This window comes from Euleptes europaea, chromosome 13 (assembly GCF_029931775.1).
Source record: "Euleptes europaea isolate rEulEur1 chromosome 13, rEulEur1.hap1, whole genome shotgun sequence".
Lineage (NCBI taxonomy): Eukaryota > Metazoa > Chordata > Lepidosauria > Squamata > Sphaerodactylidae > Euleptes > Euleptes europaea.
In genome coordinates this window covers 37,068,011-37,088,907 of record NC_079324.1, presented here as the reverse complement: position 1 = coordinate 37,088,907, position 20,897 = coordinate 37,068,011, and the positions used below count along the sequence as shown (strand labels likewise).

Sequence of the window (20,897 nt, the reverse complement as noted above, 5' to 3'; positions counted from 1 at the left end):
ATCGAACATGCCTTGAGATCCCTGGTTTCTTGGTTGTGCTGACTTCAGAAAGCCAGGCGAACTTAAGTGTTTATATACATAAAACAAATAGGGGCAGTAACAGTATCTTTATAGGGACCAAGTACAATCAGAAAACAGTGAGCTGGCTTTTGGGCTCCACGGAACTTTCTCACACTCTAGAAAAGAACAGCAAGGGAGATGAAAAAGGACGAATCACCATTGTAAGACCCTAACAAATGGGGCTTTTACTGTGCTTTCTACCAGCGTCGTATTTTTTCTTCTTCCTCACATATCCTTTTTCATTCTTTTAAAAAATTAAAATAGGCTGAAGAAGAGTTCTGCGAAACTCAAAAGGTAGCTCACTGCTGTATATTTTTAATTGCTCATAATTAAAGGTATTTAGTTTCTGCCCGTCTCAATTTTTATCCCTGACAGACCAATGTGTCTGCTCACATTTTTATACACAATGAAAAAAAGGAATAGTAGTACTTACAAAATGAGAAAAGGGGACTGTTGGGGGCTAACTAAACATTCCAGGGGATTCACAGCTGCTGCTGATACAACTCTCTCCGTGTGTCCTTTGACATAAGAACATAAGAAAAGCCGTGCTGGATCAGACCAAAGCCCATCAAGTCCAGCAGTCCGTTCATAGTATCCAGTAAAAGAAATACTTCCTGTGATATTACCACATTTCACAGCCCCCAGAAATCCATTGTACTAGACCAGAAACAAGGAAACACTAAACAAGACAACACCATGACACGCTCATACATGTGAGTACCAGCCGGCCATAAGTTTCAGTCAACATCCTGGGAAATAAAGGAAAAGAAACCAGGGACATGGGCACAGGGTCCGTAAAGGGCGATGATTGTCATGTATAGAAATGGGCAAGAGTGTATGTCAGCATCTAGAGAAAAGTATCAATCAGTTGTGAGAAGTACAAAGCAGCTGTGTTGGGACACAAAGGTACCTGTCAGTGCAGGTAACCTGAACATATGAAGCTGCCTTACCCTGATTTATTAACAAGCACAAAGAAACAACAGTGTAATGGTGACAGAAATACTAAGTGCTATTACAGCACACACTGTGATAAGTTTGAACAATATATGTGTGTGTGTGTCATTATTCACAAACAATTATAAAAAACATAAACATGGGTCATCAACACAGTATTAACATAGGTGATGAAGTCACATAGCATGTGTAATTATTACAGGAATCAGTTTCGAAACGGGATGGATACCAAATTGATTTCTTCTTCAGATAAATTCAGTGATGGACAATACATTTTCTGTGTAAATGACAATGAAGAACATCAACCCCAATTACTCATTACAGTCTCTAAGTTCTCCAGGTAGAAAAGCAGTCTCTCTCAACATCTGCCGCTAGAGATCCCTGGCATTAGGGGAGGGGCCATGGCTCAGTGGTAGAGAATATGGTTGGCATGCCCAGGTTCCATCCCTGGCATCTCCATCTAAAAGGATCAGGTAGAAGGTGGCGTGAAAGACCTTGACCTGAGACCCCTGGAGAGCTGTTTCCAGTCCTCATAGGTAATCCTGACCTTGATAGACCAAGGGTCTGACTCAGGATAAGGCATCTTCATGTATTCATCACCAGTTAAAAGAACTGAACCTGAGACTGTATGCATAGGATGTGCCCGATCTCTGAAGTGATAGGCTTCTAGCTATAGTGTATGGCTCCGGCTGTAGCGGCAGATTTTCTCAAGAACACATGAAACTGCTTTTACGTTAAATCCGAAAATTCTTTCCTGCTACCTAAGATCCTTTACATGGAGATGCTGGGGATCAATTGTGATACTCTGCTTCAGGCAAAGCAAGTACAAAGCAGGCAGGAGAGACACGTTCTTCAGCTTATGGTACATAAACCCTGAACTCTGCTGTCTAGGCAAGAGTTCAGCAGTCTCTATTTAAATAAACATTTTCACCATCTGGTGACCATCTCACTAGTAAATATTTATCTTTGGTTTATTAGTGGTTCAGACCCTTTCAAAGATTCTAGATGGCAAAAGCAGGGTTTTTAACTTGAGGCCTTGAGTGGTTCTGAGGCATTTGAGAGCCTTTGCATTTTTTTTTTTGTACCTTCCAGAAACTGACCCAGGTGTACAGAACGCTTCATGGAGCTTACACTAAAATTCTGGAGGTGATGCAGACGAAAAGGAGGCTGTTGGGCACTTATTTCCGAGTTGCTTTTTATGGACAGGTAAGGGCATCGTTTGGCCTATCAAACAAGTGACATGGATTCTTCCTTTTCCTTTGAGTCTGCCTGCCTGACTTGACAGCTGCATTGCTTGAATCTTGACATATTTCTCTACTAGAGCAGTCTGTGTGACTGCCTGCACTTAATCATAGAATCATAGAGTTGGAAGGGACCACCAAGGTCATCTAGTCCAACCCCCTGCACAATGCAGGAAATTCACAACTACCTCCCCCACACACACCCAGTGATCCCCACTCCATGCCCTAAAGATGGCCAAGATGCCCTCCCTCTCATGAACTGCCTAAGGTCATAGAATCAGCATTGCTGACAGATGGCCATCTAGCCTCTGCTTAAAAACCTCCAGGGAAGGAGAGCTCACTACCTGCCGAGGAATATTGTGGGCACCGCTGCTGGCAGCTTCTAAGCCTAAGCAGGGTTGTGTGTGAAGTCTCTTCAGCAAATTAACATTCTGTAACCAGCCATGGCTAATTTTGCACCAAGATTAGCTGAATTCAACAGTCTGGACTATGCAAATTTGATGGATTTGTACAATTTCAGCTCCTGTGCATGTTCAGTTCTATTTTGCATCACATCATTTACTCTGGGTTTGTAAGCTTAAGAGAGGGGTATGGAGCAAAGCAGGACACAGAATTGCTAACATCCCCCCAGCCATTGAAAATCATTCAATTAATAGGTCAGATCCCACAGATTCATTCCACCAAGAGCAAGGAACCTTCCCCTGTCAGTGTGCCACTCTTACCTTTTTAGCTTAAGGGCTGGAAACTTTATTTTTTAAAAGTGAAAGGATATTCTCGAGCAATTTAGTTCTGCAACCAGTACCACATCCTGCAGTTCTGATGTCTTCCTGTGCAACTGTGTTGTACAAAGCTTTAAGCATAAGGTTCATAAACAACATCACACTATTCTAAAATGTGTTTTTGTAATCACATTATTTGTTACTGAGTTTAACCTGGCACTTGTATATTTCTGCTCAACAACAGGCTTTCTTTGAAGAAGAGGATGGCAAGGAATACATCTACAAAGAGCCCAAGCTGACTGGCCTTTCAGAAATCTCCCTGCGGCTGCTTAAACTTTATGGGGAGAAATTTGGAGCCGAGAACGTCAAAATCATCCAGGATTCAAATAAGGTGGGATCAGAGTGTGCGCAGTTTGCATTAGGCAGCTTGCCAGTCCTAACAAAAGCGGGACATTTCTCAAAAAGCACAGAAAATTTCGTTCTCACAACGTATCCCTAACTCTCAAGGGAGATCACAAACTATGAACCATGGTGTCAAAGGGAGGATCAGGAAATGACTGAAGGAAACAGCCTGAGGCAGGAACACCAGCCTCTGGTGGCAGTCAGTTCCTGACCTGGAAGAGGTTAGAAAGCCTCCAAATCAATCACATTCAACAGTGGATTATTATTTTGCATCAGCTGCCTTTTCAATGCTGGCACCATTACTGTGGAACTGTCTTCCCCACAAAGCAGATTTGGCATTTTCCCTTTTGAATTTCACAAGGACAATTGAAACGTTTCTTCTCTGTTGTGCTTTTGAGTTAGTTAATTGATGTTTGGGTTGGTGGAGGGGGGGTTGATGTTTGATTTTGTAGTTTCTGCTAGTTTTTCTTAAGACTTTTGCTTTGGTTTTGTTCCTCAGTTCATGAACTGCTATTCTGTGGGTTGTGTTTTATGGTTCTATTATTGCTTGTAATTGAGATGATAATGGTGGCTTGACCTGCTTTAAGAACTATTTCAGGTCCACTTAAAGGCTTGAACCACACATAGTCAAATTGTTGATACATATTTTTAACAAAATATCCCCATGCTTTTAAACCCTTTGAAACTCTCTTGTATTGCTAGGTCATCTCTATTGTTCAAAAGACCATTGAATTCATGATGTTTGTCATGTAGCTTTTAGGCTCCTGGTCAGATGTCCGTGAAGCATAGGTAGATCTGGGTGGGGACTCTTCCCTTTTTGGTAAGCAATCTCTTTCTGCTCTTAGGTGAATGTCAAAGACCTTGATCCAAAATTGGCCCACATTCAAGTGACTTACTTAAAGCCCTTCTTTGATGAGAAGGAGCTTTCAGAAAGGAAGACGGATTTTGAAAGAAACCACAACATCAGCAGATTTGTGTTTGAAACACCTTATACCTTGTCTGGGAAAAAACATGGGAGTGTGGAGGAGCAGTGTAAAAGAAGGACGATCCTTACAAGTGAGTTCCACCTCCTGAAATGCTGGAGAAAGGGGTCAGGGCACTTCTGCTACAAAACTTTCTGTGATTTCAGAGGTTGGCCAATGGCCACAAGAGATTGGAAGCCGTCAGATCAGAGGTCAAGGAGAATATTTTTTAAAAAATAGAATCCCGAAGAGGCCCTAAACTAATAGTTGGTATAATTTGTGGCTAGAATATAATTCCAAGAATAGAGGATAGAATTCAGTCTCTATGCTGGCTGAAAGGTTAATTAAATTATCTGTTTTGAAGCCAGGTGACTGATGTTGAAATTTAAGTTGATTTCCATCAGCGAAATTCCAGCTTTAGTTGATTCAAGGTTGTAGGCCTGCCTGGCTCCTATGTACCATGTCCACCAATATTCGCTTAGAGTGTACAACACCTTCATTCTTATGGAACAACTCTATACCTATCCTCTAAGAGGCTCATAAAAAGAGAACATAAGAGAAGCCCTGCTGGGCTAGACCACTGGTCCATCTAGTCCAGCATTCTGTTTTACAGTGCCCAACCAGTTGCCCTGAAGCACCACTAATCAGGGCAAAGAGGCCAGGGTCTTCCCTGCTAGCATTAGTATTCGTACCTCTGGATGCAGAGGTTACCTTTAGTCATTTTGGCTAGTAGCTTTGATGGCTCCACAAATTTGTCTAATCCCAACAGAAGAAGAAAGCTCTCCTGCCTATAAATGAAAAGGTATTCTAAGCTGTGCCTAACAAAGTTTGATGTGTGACCTTGGCAGCGGGCCCCCTCTAATTTTGTTTGCTCTTTCCTGCTAGCGTCCAACTCTTTCCCATACGTAAAGAAGAGGATTCCTGTCAGTTACGAGCATCAAGTCAATCTGAAGCCAATTGATGTGGCAACAGATGAGATAAAGGCAAAGACAGCAGAGTTGCAGCAGCTGTGCACTTCGGCTGATCCCGACATGATCCAGCTCCAGCTGAAGCTGCAGGGCTCTGTCTCGGTTCAGGTAAGGTACCAGGCATGTGTGTGCCCCCCCCCCCCAATCTTGAAATAACAACCTGCTGGCTGGATACCAGTTTGTTTTCTAGAAATCATTAACTACTAGTTGTCAGAGCCTAGCAGATGGGCTTGAAACCTTCCAAATATAATGTTTACTGCAAGGAACTGCTACATCATTGGGCAGGGGGGAGGGTGTATGTGTAATTGCACCATTTGTATTCATCCTTCATTTCCTTAGCTTCTCCCTTTGTTATCTCCTTGTTGAGATCCTGAGCTTAAGTTTATCAAGGGCAGGCATCTACCTGTGTCATTTAAATTACTTAGTAAACTGCCATGTGCCCTGACCTGGATGGCCCAGGCTAGCCTGATCTTGCCAGATCTCAGAAGTTAAGCAGGGTCAGCCCTGGTTAGTATTTGGATGGGAGACCACCAAGGAATACCAGGGTTGCTGTGCAGAGGAAGGCACTGGCAAACCACCTCTGTTAAGTCTCTTGCCATGAAAACCCCAAAAGGGGTCGCCATAAGTCGGCTGCAACTTGACGGCACTTTACACACACACAAACTACCATGTACGGTGCTATATAGAAAGTATAAGAGTAATAGTATTCATGGTAATATATTCCTAGCTATGTTGGCAGAATCAGGATTGTAGGTATTTACATATCATGCTGCTGGCTGTGGTTAGTGGCTTGGACACATGGAAATAGAGAGAGGAAGCACATGAGGAAGAGTTTGCTCTTGATTAAGGTGGCCTGTGCTCTGCAGAAATGGAGAGGAGGATGGGTGTGGCGGAGATATGAGAGATGCTGTCCTCTGGCATTTCTCTGCTAAAACTGTTTCATCTATACTCAAAGCAATCATTGAATGGGAAGGTACTAAGATCACAGGTTCAGGCTGCTAGTCAATGATCTTGCATCCCACTTTTTAATGATAGATTGTGTCTTTATTCTCCACCTCCTTCCTGCTTCTGGCAAATGGTGGTCTGGGTGTTTTTAGACTGACTTGTAGAGGAGGTTCAAAAAGGTATGGGTCATGCCTCAAAATTAAGGCTTAGGCTAGCTGCTCCGTTCCATCTTTCATTCTGTGTAGCTGGGTGTTCTTGCCCCTCATGTATTTCTCTCTTGGGTCAGATCTGCACATGCATGCTCATCATCCCAAATATAGTGCTTTCTAAAACCAGTTCACACGTTCAGCCATCAGTTGTCAAGGGCTGGCTCACAGAGGTATGCCATCACTTGGTGACTGCAGTGTCCTATTATGGTTGGATGTGTGAATGGGCAAACATAGTTTTAACGACACAAACAGAACCTTCATGCTCCTTTGCATCTCTTAAAATGCAGTGCTTTTCAGTAGAGCTGATCCACACATTCAGCTGCCAATAAAAGTATACAGTGATGGTGTGATTTACCTACATATGTGAACCAACCAAGCACACCATAATCCAGGGTAGAGAAGTCTGGCGAGGCAGAACTGTGTCTGGTGTGCAATGGTAAAGTCAGGCAGATAATCCATAGAACTGCTCTGCACTCCCCCACCGTCATCCATAAGGTGGATGGCTACCAGGGACAGGACCATCTCTGTTGTAGCATCTCATTTTTGAAACTCCCTCCCTACAGATGTTTGCACTGATGCTGAGCCTTTTGAACTTTAAGCACCAGGCACAAACACTTTCATTGCTCCTGGGTTGTCAATGGTAGACTTTGTTGTCAGACGTGATTCTTTTTAGGCTTGCTTCTTTTATATTGACTAATTTCTCATCTACTGCCGCAGCATTCATTGATTTCCTGGTTTTAGTGTCACAGTGCTTGGGCCTTTTGCCTTATGATCATACCTTGGGACTCATTCCCTTTTACTCTGTACTGTTGATTTAACCTTGTTGGTTTCCATCCTTTAAAAAAACAGCTATGTTTGCTGTTTAAATGATGTAAGCCTTCTCAAGAGTTATTGCAGATGATGTATGTCATCAACTTTCAGGTCACATTAAATAAATACATACAACAAATGCTTCCAACGTCCTTTCATCTCATTTGCTCTTGATTTTTCTCTTCCTCGGTTGAAATCCCAAACCCAGCTAAGTCTCTGTTTGCACTTTCCAGGTCAACGCCGGTCCACTGGCCTATGCAAGGGCTTTCCTGGATGACCGGCACTCCAGTAAATATCCCACCAAGAAGGTGAACGAGTTGAAAGAGATGTTCAGGTTGGTTAGTCAAGTAATTGACTTTCTCACTGTCTTTTGAAACAGGTGGAATGGGCAATGTCTTTTTCCGCTCTGCAGCCTCTTGGCCACTACCCCGGCACAACCAGAGCTGAATGTGCTTTGTACTAACAAAACTGAAGAAGAGCAGAGGAAAGGTCTATGTCTGAATGACCCTAACTCCACCAAGAAAAGCTCAATCCTGCAATGTGTGGACTTGCCTACTCTGTGTGTGTTAGTCACAGGGAAAAGCAAAGAAGGGATATTGTATGCCACAGCCCCTTCCCCTCCTTTCCATTACTGGAAATCCTGATTCGTTCTTCCATCCTGCTGCATTTCTTAAGAGTTCACCGGCGCACACATTTTCAGGCTTATCTTTATTCCAATAAACAGTAGGAAGTGGCTTTAAGAAAGAAAGCTGAGGCTCTGAGGATTGTGAGATAACGCACCACAGTTGAGAAATACACTCTTGAGCATAACTGATTACAACAGAACAGGCATATAGGACTACCCGTATGGAACTAGTTCAGTGTCTGCCCCAAATGCCGATAGCTGTTTTTCCTACATTAAACCTGGAGGCATGTTTCCCTCTCACTTTGGTTTAGAGTTCAGTAGAATAAGAACTACCAACTCTAGGAGGAACCCACTCCTTTTGTTGCTGCATGAGTCCAACGCACAACGGTGATTAGTGCAGAGGTACAATAGACAGCTTTCGCTGAGGTCATGTCATTTGACTGCTTCTCTGTATCAACCGCAGCATCTATGTAGAGCTCCCACAGAAGTGCCATCCCAGAGGGAGAAGGTGGCAGCTCAGCCAGAAACATGATGGGCAGCCTGCTCTGGGTGAATTGGTACTTCAGATTCATAGGAGTCTTTAATGATTGAAATACTTATCATGCCATTCTAAGCCATTCTCTTATGGCATATGTGTTCACCCCAGCACATAGTTTGGGAAGTAGCTTAAGAAAATCCTTTAGAATGCAGCATTGATGAGTTGTACCACTAACGATCATCATTCTGTTCCCACCATATCCCTGCCATGTGTGCTGGGCAGTTTTGTGCCATACAAGACCTTTGCATAGAATCATAGAGTTGGAAGGGGCCATACAGGCCATCTAGTCCAACCCCCTGTTCAATCCAGGATCAGCCTAGAGCATCCCTGACGAGTGTTTGCCCAGCCCTGCTTGAAGACGGACAGAGAGGGGGAGTTCACCACCTCCCTGGGCAGCTGGTTCCACCGCAGAACTACTCTTACTGTTAAAAAAAAAAGAGTAGGCACATGGATGGTTGGGTAGGTGTTTTATTTTTAATCCAAATCTTATCTTCCTTCCCCTTATCAATAAAATCACTTACTGTGCTTCCCACTTGGAATCTGGAGCCTATGGATGGCTCTATGTTTATAAAGGCCATTTCCCCCCCCCCAACAGGAATTTTATACAAGCTTGTGGAATCGCTCTGGAGCTCAATGAACGCCTAATCAAAGAAGACCAAGCAGAATACCACGAAGGGCTGAAGTCCAACTTCAGAGACATGGTGAAAGAGCTGTCAGACATCATACATGAACAGGTAGATATTGGCAGGACTACTCTGAAAGCAAATGTTTAGATAGTTACTCCAAACATTACTGTGGAAAAGTGTTGAGAAATGGACTGTTGCTTTTTGCTAGGAAGCGGGTTGGGGGTGGGGGCGTTAAACAGCGAAGCAAAAGCCAAATAACTGCATGGCGAAGTGTAGAAGTTTCAGCAGCCAAATTCTCTTAGTTGTGTGTGTGTAACTGATCAGGCACCTTCATGAGGTCATGGCTGTAGGTGCCTGGCAACAACAAAACAGTCTAAGCTCTGCAACAAAGGAATCCAGACCCCATTGCCAGAATAAGTGATTTAATTAAACAAATAGTGTATCATTGCATTCTGCTCCCCTGCATATGGCTGCCCTTTTAAGTCACGTACCAGGCTCAGTTCCCATGTTTGAAAGCTTACAGCCTTTCAGATAAAGGCTTGGAGAACCAGCGTGGTATAGTGGCTAAGAGCGGCGGATGCTAATCCGGTGAACTGGGTTGGTTTCCCTACTCCTCCACATGAAGCCTGCTGGGTGACCTTGGGCTAGTCACAGTTCTCTCCGAACTCTCTCAGCCCCACCTACCTCACAAGGTGTCTATTGTGGGGAGAGGAAGGGAAGGTGATTGTAAGCTGGTTTGAGACCCCTCAAAATAGAGAAAATCAGGGTATAAAAACCAACTCTTCTTCCTCTCCTTGTACCCACATTCAATAACTAGATGGGGAAACTGGCAAGAGGGTAGAACAAGAGAAGGGGAAGGCCGGAGTGTGACTGTGTTTTGCTCAGGCAAGATCCTGTTAGACCCAGGGCTCCTGTCCTAGTCTTGGTTTCTGACTCTGGGTCTCAGTTTCTGTTTGCAATAAGAGAACAATTGACAAGAGGCTGGGGAAGCTGTGCTTCTTCCCACCCTCTCTTATCTACAGCTTTGCTGCGCTTTGGATGGCAGTGGAAGGAGCTTACAAGGAGGATAGAACTAAGGACACATTCTCACTAAACACGCTGGAAGATTTAGAGTTGTCTCAGGCCTCCATGTCCTGCCTTGGATCCTAAGTTGGTTAGGAGAAATGCAGGTATATAAATATTGTGAGTGTTTTAAAAAAAATGGTCCCCAGAAACACTCTATGGTGATGCATCTTTACTTTCCAGCTCCCTCTTGGTTCTCTGCTGTTTGATTTGCATACTGACAGCTGATATGCATGATAGCTTCTACATTCTGTTAATATTCAAATTGGCAAACGGTTCTCCATGACTGCAGACTAAGTAATGGGACTATTAAGAGTCCTTTTGAACAAGCTCCTATTGTTCATAGACCCGGATCAAATCATTATTTATTCAAATAAGCTGTTGTGGGCTTTCTGTTTTACTTTCCCCATGGTGGCTGATGAGTGGAAGAAATACAATATGGCCTGTTCTAATGCTTATGTGTTTAAAAAAGAATGCTGGAGAATCATAAATCATAAAGAGCTACTGGAATCATTCTAACACTGAGAAACATGAGGGGTGGGGCTGAAAGAATTAAAAATGTTTGTTGCAATCCAGTTGCAGTCAGGGATCCTGAAACATAGGATGCTGCAGTGTGCTAAAGAGTGTACACTCAAATTCCATATAAGGTCCCAAACATCTCCAGGTTAAGTTTTTTAAAAATTAAGATAAGGTTCTGGTCCTCAGGGGTGAGAAAAGTTGTTGGCAAATGCATATTTCAACTTCTGTAACCAGAAGGAACTGGGAGAGTCATTTTTAGTAATCAGTGGGCTCATTTTCTTGTCAGTGTGCCATAGGGTTGCCAGCCTCCAGGTGGTGGCTGGAGAGCTCCTGGGATTAAAACCGATCTCCAGGCAACAGAGATCAGTTCACCTGGAGAAAATGGCCACTTTGGAAGGCGGACTCAGTGGTATTATACCCCATTGAAATCCCTCCCGACCCCTGGCTCCACCCACAAAATCTCCAGGTATTTTCCGATCCAGAGCTAGCAACTCTAGTGTGCCAACCTGACCCATTCGCCCCTGTAGCCTCCAGACCTTCCATCTTACCCCGCTGGCAAACCATGTCTCCATATCGTTCTTCCCCTTTTCTGAATTCATCCTTTTATTTATTTATTTATTTATACACACACACATATAAATAAATATATAAAATACATAAATATATATAACAATCTCCATATTCAGCTGTGCGAAGTTCCCCCTTTAACCACGCTTGCAAAACAGGAACTGGAAACTTCATGGAAGAACTACTGCAATCTGAAGCCCAAAAACACCTTTGCAAAAAGTGCAGTGGGGCTTTCCATGCACAGAAAAAGGCCAGCATTCAGCTGCAAACTCTACCACATTGTGTTTTCTTGAAGTTGCTCAACACCGAATGAGCTTAATCCATTACTACTTAAAAATCAAGAAACCAAGGCACTGGTGAAATCATTCCTGTGTCATAACTCAAGCATGAACATGTGTTGATTTGGACAGGTGCCTGAGCTTTGGCAGTCAAGGCCTGTGTTTGCCTGAGGATCTAGCAGATGGCAAACTGAAGATGCACCACACCCTGCCTCAACTTGGAAATTACCCTCTGAAGAATAAGTGGGAGCGTTCCTCCCATTCATACTAACTCTGGTAATAGGCTTGTGGCTGGTTTTAACACTTGAAATTACTTCAGGCCTGTGTCTGGATCTCTCTGGGTATCACAAAGGCATTGCTGCAATTACAAGCACACCAGAATCCTAACTCCTCACCAGAGAGTCTTGATTTGTAACTATTACCAGCCCTTAACCAGTTTTCTGTGGCTCTAGGAGCCAGGTTCATTGTTCAATCTTTAGGGTTTTGCATTTTAATAATCTTTTTTTTTTAAAAAGACACTAGTCGCCACAATTAAATTTTTATGCGCCCTATGAGCTGGCACATGGGGATTTGTTGAGCCCTGGTTATTACCATACACCTTGTAAGTAACCTTGCACATAATACAGTCGTAGTTCTTACATGAGAAAAAGGCCAGTGAGAAACAAATAGGTGTAAAATGCAGGCAGAACCAGAATTATGAAAATTCCAGAGACTCTTAACAAAAAAAGCACAGACTATACAAAAAAAATACAGAAATGCACAAGTCAATATATAAAAGTACAGGCAAACAAGGATAAATTTAAAGATGTGTCAGAAAGCAGAGATCCTGCACATAGGTCGTGGTAGAGGGTTGGAGTGAAGAGGCAAGAGGATGGCTGCAGAAGCTTAGGCAATAGCTCGTTATATGATACTTGCAAGCTTATTATTGTATTTAACCTACTTTGCAGCCATGGTTGGTTCCTAAGCTGCTCACAGGAATACAAAGAAATATGGCGAAGTACTCAGCTGCAGGAGCTGGATCCTGTCCTGGGTTTCCTAGCTCCTTGTTGCTCTCTCTCGCTTTCTCCGATGTCCCCACTGATAAATGAAGTATATGCATTGTCTCACTGTGTTCCAAACAATGTTTCTGGATTCTGTAATGAAACTCTAATCTGGTTTTTTTTTCTGAACGCTAACCAGAACCAGAGCATCGAAGAATGTATCTGGGAAGAGTCTTCCAAGGGAATGTTTTGAGTCTCAGTGGCACACAACATTAATACTCTAGAAATTAAGAGCATGGTTTTTTTATCCTTGTTTTGAATTAGCTTCTGCTAGTGATGCTTATGGAATCCTCCTGTACTGAGTGCTCCTCCAATATAGGGAGTTCAGAATCACAAGAAGCATTTATCGGAGTAAAACTTTGAAGCCAAGGTTCTTCCAGAGTTGTATTCCCAGAACTAAAAATAAAATAAATTCCTTCAAAAGCAACTACATGCATGTAAACAAAACAAAAAAACTACAACCCAGAGCCCTTCATGTTGGTTTCTGGGCTGTAGAGGAGTGCAGCTGTGATCCTCTGCAACATAGAAACCCTTTCAAATTTATCCCTTCGCAATAAAGAAAAATAAAATCCTGTTGCAGCACACAAGGGGTTAGTTTTAAAGGGACTTCTTTGTCCTTATGTCACACTGATGTAGTGGTGTTCTGTTGTGTTTCTGCGGAAAGACAACAAAAATGTTTTTCTTTCAGGAAAACCTTTTATTTTATGGAAAGCATATTTATAAATCTCAAGGGGATAATCCTTTTCCTTACTCCAAATCTATTATCAACTTCCCAAAATTCTCCTTCCTTGCAGAAAGATATCCAGAGTAGGACCTACATCAGAATGGAACCAAGGAAGAATAATGAATCCACTAATTCCTAACTGTAATAGGACTGCTGTAGTTCAGCCAGTGAAAGTTTATTTAAGTTGTAATGTCTAGTCTCCATCAGGTTTTTAAAATTAGAAAGCTCTTTCTGACTTACCTGGTTCACATATCATTCTTTTACCAACGCAAACATGGTAGGTGTTGTCACAAAGGGGAGCTGTGCTTCCATATGCAGATGAACTGATCGATAAGAAAGTCCCTGGGTCAGTTTACAGCAACCACAGCACCGGTGGTTGAGGATTTATGGATCAGTGCACACCTCAGGGCTCTGCCCTGCCCCAAATATGAGACAGACTTCAGCAGCAGCCCTGAGTTAAACACTAGGACACTCTTCCTAGCAGCAAGATCAGAAAAGGGGGGAATTTCTCTGACTAGCTCTGGCATTTTTATTTAGAGGCTTTACTAGAGATAAAGATAATGTCTTCGTGCAAAAAAAAAGTTTTGACTAGATCAGGGTTATCTAACATGGTACCCATAGGTGGGCATTTTCCCCAGGCGCTTGCTGTATGCCTAAGGAAAGTAGGCAGGAGCATTGCCAAGGCCAAACAGTTTTGTGTGCTCTGCCCTTCCTCTCCACCCTTGGGAGATTTCCACAGGGATTATCTTCCCTGGGTTCAATGGGGTTCAAAAGAGTCCCCTCCCTTGCTCCTCCACAGCAATGTGGTTCTTTTGTGCATCTTCTGGGGTTTTCCCAGCTTTGTTCTGATCTTTCTCAAACTTGATTTGCTCTGAAGTTTAGGGAAATAGCACAGTAAAGCCAGGATGGTTGCCATGTAGGTGGGAAAATTAGAATTTTCCTTCCCATATGGCAGCCATTTTCCCTGACCATGTCATCATGGCAGCCATTTCCTCTCCCACTCCCAACCACAGGAGGATTGTTCATTTTTAAAAATAAGTGTAACAGGTTCTGTGACTTCCCAACTGTTTTTTTTTTTTTTTTAGTCTTTAGCCCCAAGATGTAAGGAGAAAGACATATCTCCGCCACAGAAGGGGCTAGGGACTTTTAAAATATGCAAGTTGGGAATTCACAGACCCTGTTATACTTACTGTTATAACAATATATACTTGACTTTGTTTTTAATTGAAAGAGGCCCAGAGGAAAGTGGCCACTGACTGAGGCAGGGAAACTGCAGGGAAAACTGCTGTGTGGAAGCCCCATTGCCACTGCGTTGTATTGGCAGCTTGCACTGGCAATGGAGAAAGCTCACAAACCTGTTCCCGTGCAGAAACCATCTTGATCTTTGTGTATTTTATTCTCCGCCCCCCTCGCCTCGGTAGCCTTTGAATGTGTTTTATCCCTCACTGCTAGTCTTGGGTGTGCATATTAACCCTCTTTGGTCGTCTACATGTGTGTGTTTACCCGCCTTCAGTGTTTTCTCTGTGTTTTATCCCGTCATTCCCCCCTTGGTCTTCGTCTTCTGTGTGTGCTATCCCCCCTCTCTGGGTGGCTACCGTGTCTGTGAGTATTTACGTTCCCCATCCCCCCTTCCTCTATGTTTGCTTGGCTTTGCCTCCTGTGGCAGCCATTTTGGCCTTGGTTTCATCTCCTGCAGCGGCCATTTTGTAGTGGCAACTGCCACCCTGCCTCAAAATTCCAGAGGTGCCCACAGGCTCAAAAAGATCTGCCAAATCTAACATAGCACCGAGGTGTTTTTTGTCAACTATTTTCTTTCTTTCTTGAAAGCTACTTAGTAAACATTTGAAGCTAACATCATTGCTAAATAATTTCTCTTTCCTGTTTTTTGTTTGTTTTTAATGCTGCCTTTGCAATAACAGCTTTGAGGACAAGGTTGGGTAACATCATGTTACATTTCTTTCACGTTGTCAAAATAACTTTGTCACCTTGCAAATGAGAGCATTGTGCTTAATTTGTCTTCTGGGCTTTTTGTTCTAGATCTACCAAGAAGACACAACCCATTCTTCGTGGATGCACAACACCTTACATGTGTTCTGCGCCATAAGTGGGACATCAAGGGATGGCTATGGCTCCCTCAGATCAACTCCCGACTTGTAAAAAGACCTAGGCGTAACTTGATATTTTACAGCTCTTTCTCAGGAACTCTTGCGTCTTGGCCTGAAAGTTGTCAACATTCAAATACGTGACCAGTATATAATATACTCAGTATTTTTTTTTCCTCAAAGCAGAGTCAGCAGACTTTCAAACAGGGTACTTGTTTATTATAAAAAGCAACCATGGAAGTGCCTCCTGGCTTTCTTTTGTAACTTTTGTGTTGATAAATCTATGCAAGCTGCCAAAAGGCACTTGTCAGATGATGATATATTGAAGAATGAACTTTAAAATGGTACCATGTAAAGTTGTACAATGGAATATAATAAAATGTAAAACTGTTTTGTAAATAAGAGGTTGGTTGTTGTATGTAAAATTCAGTATAGGCTATTTCTCCTGTGCCAAAAAAGAGAGATATCCAGTTTCTGCCTCCAGAAAGCAAAACTGTTTTCTGAACAAGTTTTGCATTCACCCATTCTACCTACAGTAGATTCTGCTGTCCATAGGAGAGGGATACTGTGATCTTACTGCATGATACCTGGAGATCCTGTAAGACTTCCTCAGTTACATGAGGCTTGTTTCTCTTTGGTTCTCCTGCACCCAAAACCAGGAACAGAAAGCCCCAGTAGTCAGGTTCCTGATCTAATTTTCATTCCTTGAAGAGGCTTTAATGGTTTTGTCAATAATAATACAATACAATACCTTTATTGGCATCTTGAAGTAATAAAACATGCTGAACAGCCGGCAAAGATAGAATTAAAACCATTCTTATGAATAATAATTTATCGATTAAAATTGCAGTTTATATAATAGTTGAGCTCTCTTGAGCTGGATGATCTTTGGGGATTCTCTGAGAGGGCTGTAGCTAAAAAGGAGGCTACTAGAGCAGTGATGTTACTATCCTGATCTGCTAAAAGGAAGCGATGGCTTTGTCTTCATCTAAAAGGACTTCTTGGATCAAACTGTAAGGATATTTTAGAAACTGTGCCAAGCCTGAACACGTGAAGGAGCAGGCTGCATCTTCTCTCCTATAAGGGGGGGGGGAGGGTTTGTCATGGGAGTTTCCTCTTGAATACATGGAGTTGTGGACCAAATTAAAAACACACGCAACTCCTGCTCTTTGTTTATCTTTGAGATGTATCTTCTAGGAATTCCAAGATTACCAAATTTGTTTCAGCAAAAAAGAAAGAGACGGACACTTCTTCTTTAACTTTTGTATAGCCTTATTTCTTTCTACATGAAAAATGGTTTGCGGAGGACATTCAAATCAAAGGCTTGAAATTGAAGGGGAAAGGATGTGTGTGTGTGCATGCATGCGCACAAGAATTGCACATGGTGCCTGCCGACACCTTTCCTGGTGCCTGCCAAGTGTTTTTAGAAAGTGGGTGGGGCCAAGTGTGCTTTTGCCCAGCAGGGCTTCTGATTGGCCCAAGGTTATCCAGCAAGACGGCTCAACTACATGGAACACTTGAGTTCTGTGAACAGAACTCCCACCAGATTTTTTTTAGGAGGGTTAAATCATACATGTGAGGTCCAATTCAGATTTGGACGACAGGGGGATGGGGTTAAAGCCTGTTTCAGGTGGCAATTCTGTTAATGGAAATCCCAGCTTTAGGTGGAGTTGAAACCTTAGTAGGGATTTGAACCTGTGTCTTCCTTAGGGTTGCCAGCTCCGAGTTGGGAAATACCTGGAGATTTTTGGGGCGGAGCCTGAGGAGGGAAGGGTTTGTGGAGGGAAGGGACTTCAATGGCATCGAGTCCAATTGCCAAAGCAGCCATTTTCTCCAGGGGAACGGATCTCTATCGGCTGGAAATAAGTTGTAATAGCAGGAGATCTCCAGCTAGTACCTGGAGGTTGGTAACCCTAGTCTTCCTATTCCTACACACTGTAACCCAGGAATCCACAACATACAGCCATTTGTAGGCTGCAGATCTCCCCCCCAATACCGCCAATTTGATGGGTTCAGTGGGTATTGGTAGGCTCCACGCCCCCATCTGTCTATAGAAAGAGAACATCTTGCCTGTTTGAACGATTTATAGCGCATTCCTGAAAGGAATGCCCGGTCCGGGCGTTGGAGGCAAACTAGCAGCGTCTCCAAAAACCGAGATACACCAGCTTTTAGCTGTATCTTTGCAAAAATAAAAAGGGGCCGTAACACCCCGGGAACACCTCCTGGCTCACCACCGTGGCCTGTGCCGGTGTCAGCATCCGGGGAGCGGCATTCGGCCCTGCACGCTGGCACTGGGGCCACTAGCACTGGCGGGTGCCTTCCGGGCGCCAGTGGAGTGGGCCCCTGTGCCGGAGGAGGCTGTAGTCGGCCTCCTAATGGCTTTGGGCCCGATTTTCAGGAATGGGCCCTAAATGTTGTTAAATCCTCAACATTTCAAACATTCATGGGGTGGGGTCTGGTGAAGTATTACTTGCACAATACGCCCCTCTTAGTTCTAGTCCAGGATGATTCTAGCCCAGGTAACTGAGTTGGGCATGCCACCTCTAACTGCTACACCACCCTGGCTCCAGCAACTAACAGCAACAAGATAAATGTGTTAATAATAAAGATACTCCACAGAATGAAGATGCAGCAAAATACAAACATCAAATAATAGATAAGCCACAGCAGAGAGTTTTTTTTTAAGTTACATAACAGTCATGTAAAAATGTTAAACATACTGCAAATCAGAATATCATAAGCTGGCCAAAAGAAACCTGGAACTCACCAAAAGCAATGCTTGAGTAAAAGGAACAAGTTGTAAGGTGGTAGTCAAAACTAAACAGGCTAGATAGTTGCGAAGGAGAATGTTCCACAACTGAGGTGCCATGGCAGAGAAGGACCTATCTCAAGAGGCTACCCATTATGTATCAGACAATGGAGGCACAAAAAGCAGGGCCTCTGAAGATTACCTTGATTTGTTGGGGGCAACGATATGGAAGCAGGTGGTCCTTCAGGTACCCTGGCACCTAATCAAGGAGGGCTTTATCAAGGTAGAGCCCTGGTTCTCAGTGTGTGTAGGGAGCCTTTGACACAGGCTTGGGCAGCTGCTAGGAACATGCAAGCTTCTAGACCTCTCCCTGGCTAGGGTTTTTTGGGGGGGTGTTGGCAGCACTACCTCCATAACACTTGACTTGACAAGAAAAGAAGCTTGCAAATTGCCCTCCTGACGTGATTCAATGCTTGTTTATTTTGTAACGCATGGTGGAGGGGGGACTGAACCCAGGAAGCATTGCTAGTTTGTTTTTGTTTGAGCACTATTTGAGCTGTGAAAATGATAACGCTTCTCCCAGCACAGAAATGCAGAAAGAAGAGGAAAGCTTCAGCTGTTAATATGTTGCCTGCCACACATGGAATGCTGCCTTATTCTTCCCTCTCAGAAGAGCTGGCAAGCCTTTCTAGTCTGAAAAAAATAGTTCATATGAGTTGACAGTTTGCATCTGGCATTCTGAATAAGTGATGTGGAATCAGCACTCCCCTTGTGGGTTTGCACTGCTAAAGTGAATGGTTGCAGTCCATTTTCCATTTATTGTTACGGCCATTGGCCAGCATGGTTGCAGTCTGCATTGTTGCCATCTACATACAAATATGGCCAAGGGACTCCTATATCTGTGGCCAGTTCACTGGGTCTGTACACTGACTATTGCTATAAACAATTAAGTGAGCATACATAATGTTATGAATGCCAAAGGCATAAATCCCTTTGTTTAAACAAAAGGGTTACTGAATGGGGTGGTAACACTGGTGTTGGAGGAGTGTCTTACTGAGTGTCTTACTGGTGCCACGGACTGCCAAAAAGTCAAATAAGTGGGTTCTAGATCAAATCAAGCCTGAATTCTCCCTAGAAAGCAAAATTACTAAACTGAGGCTATCATACTTGGCTCATATCATAAGAAGGTGAGACTCACTGGAAAAGGCAATAATGCTAGGAAGAGTTGAAGGCAGTAGGAAAAGAAGAAGACCTAACGTGAGATGGATTGACTCAATAAAGGAAGCTATGGCCTTCAGTTTGCAAGACCTGAGCAAGGCTGTCGATGATAGGATGTTTTGGAGATCATTCATTCATAGGGTCTCTATTATGTATACGTAGGTTACACACAAGGCCAGAGACAGAGTTCCAGCAGCAACAGTTAACAGGGAAGAGAGAACTAACTTAACTGCAAAACACCCAACTTACAGTTCCTAACCACCTGGAGCCACTCCCCCCAAGTCCGTGGTTGGACGGCCAAAGTCCACCGTCCAATAGGAGAATCAGACAACAGAGCCTGGAGCAGAGCCTCAAGCTCAACACAGCTCAGCACAGCTGAGTTCAGCAGTTCAATACTTCAGCAGTCTTTGCACTAACTAAATACATTACAGTCGCCATATGTCAGAAGTGACTTGCCAGCACAGAACACACACAACACAGGTATGATTATGCTAGAAAACAACCTCAAATGCTTTTCAAGTGTACTGAGTTTTGCCATTTAATCTTTTTTTTTACACACTCAAAGCAGACAGAGGTGACTGTCACCTTGATAATTCACAGTGGTAATTCACCACTGTGAATTACCTTGAATGACTAAGTGCCTACAAGGATTTATGAGCAGTCAACTGGTATGCTATGTCTTTGACTCATGTGAACTCCGTGGCATCTGTCCAGCTGTATTCTCAGCTGCTGTCCCTGCCTGGATCTAGAACAGCCTGTGTGCACTGCCATCACAGTGGCCTGTTTTTCCTTTGCACATACATGAACATCAATAGCCATCCAGCAGTGGGAAGGCAGAAAGCAGTGGAGCAAGCAGCAAGGTTTCTCTTCTTCCCCATCTCACAGTTCCAAAATACCAGTATTTGCACTCACGCAAGACTCAATATCCTGCCTAACCCTATCATCACCTTTTCATAGATGGGTAAAAATGGGTCTCTTTTTCCTCATACAAAGACCTCCTGAAGATTCCATCCTTCAAACAGGTAAAATCAGTATCTGCCTGTTCATGGGCATTCTCTGTAATGGCTCCCACATTATGGAAAATTGGAAGTCCCTCACGCTTCTGTTATTTTATTATGTGTTTTTTTCTTGCAGTTCCTCAACCTCAGCCTCACTGTATTAGATTGTTTCACAGGAATCTTTGCTGTTAAGATTCAAATATTGTTATTCAAATGTTATCACATTTTGTAACTGGCTTATTGATTGACTGAATAGTTCTATCATACTTGTAGTCCATCTTAAGTCTCAGTGACAAAGGTGAACTATATATAAATAAATATTCAGAACTGTAATACAAAACATGTAAAGGTAGTAAAAATGTTAGCTGTGGCTAGGTTTTTTGCTCCAAGGCTGATTATTCAAATAATGGTAGAACTACAATTTCCTGGTAGAAATGAATCAGTTCCTTTCTACATCACCTCTCACTTTAAACACAGCACAAAGAAACACATCAGAAATGACTGGACTGTTCATTTCAGTGGGTTTAGGAACAGTCGGTACTTTTACTTGCTGCTGTGGAATCTTTGCCCTCATTCTAAAA

At 43.1% G+C, this 20,897-nt stretch overlaps 1 protein-coding gene across 1 annotated transcript in view; it reads left to right on the top strand.

Moving 5' to 3' along the window:
- Positions 1-15,496, top strand: part of DOCK11 (dedicator of cytokinesis 11) — a 123,966-nt gene extending 108,470 nt beyond the window's left edge. The window contains exons 47-53 of the mRNA XM_056858946.1: positions 2,107-2,220; positions 3,219-3,365; positions 4,222-4,432; positions 5,224-5,414; positions 7,504-7,604; positions 9,029-9,167; positions 15,287-15,496. Coding sequence (XP_056714924.1) covers positions 2,107-2,220; positions 3,219-3,365; positions 4,222-4,432; positions 5,224-5,414; positions 7,504-7,604; positions 9,029-9,167; positions 15,287-15,406 — 1,023 coding nt within the window. The 3' untranslated portion in view covers positions 15,407-15,496. The remainder of the gene's footprint in view (positions 1-2,106; positions 2,221-3,218; positions 3,366-4,221; positions 4,433-5,223; positions 5,415-7,503; positions 7,605-9,028; positions 9,168-15,286) is intronic.
- The last annotated feature ends 5,401 nt before the right edge of the window (positions 15,497-20,897 follow it).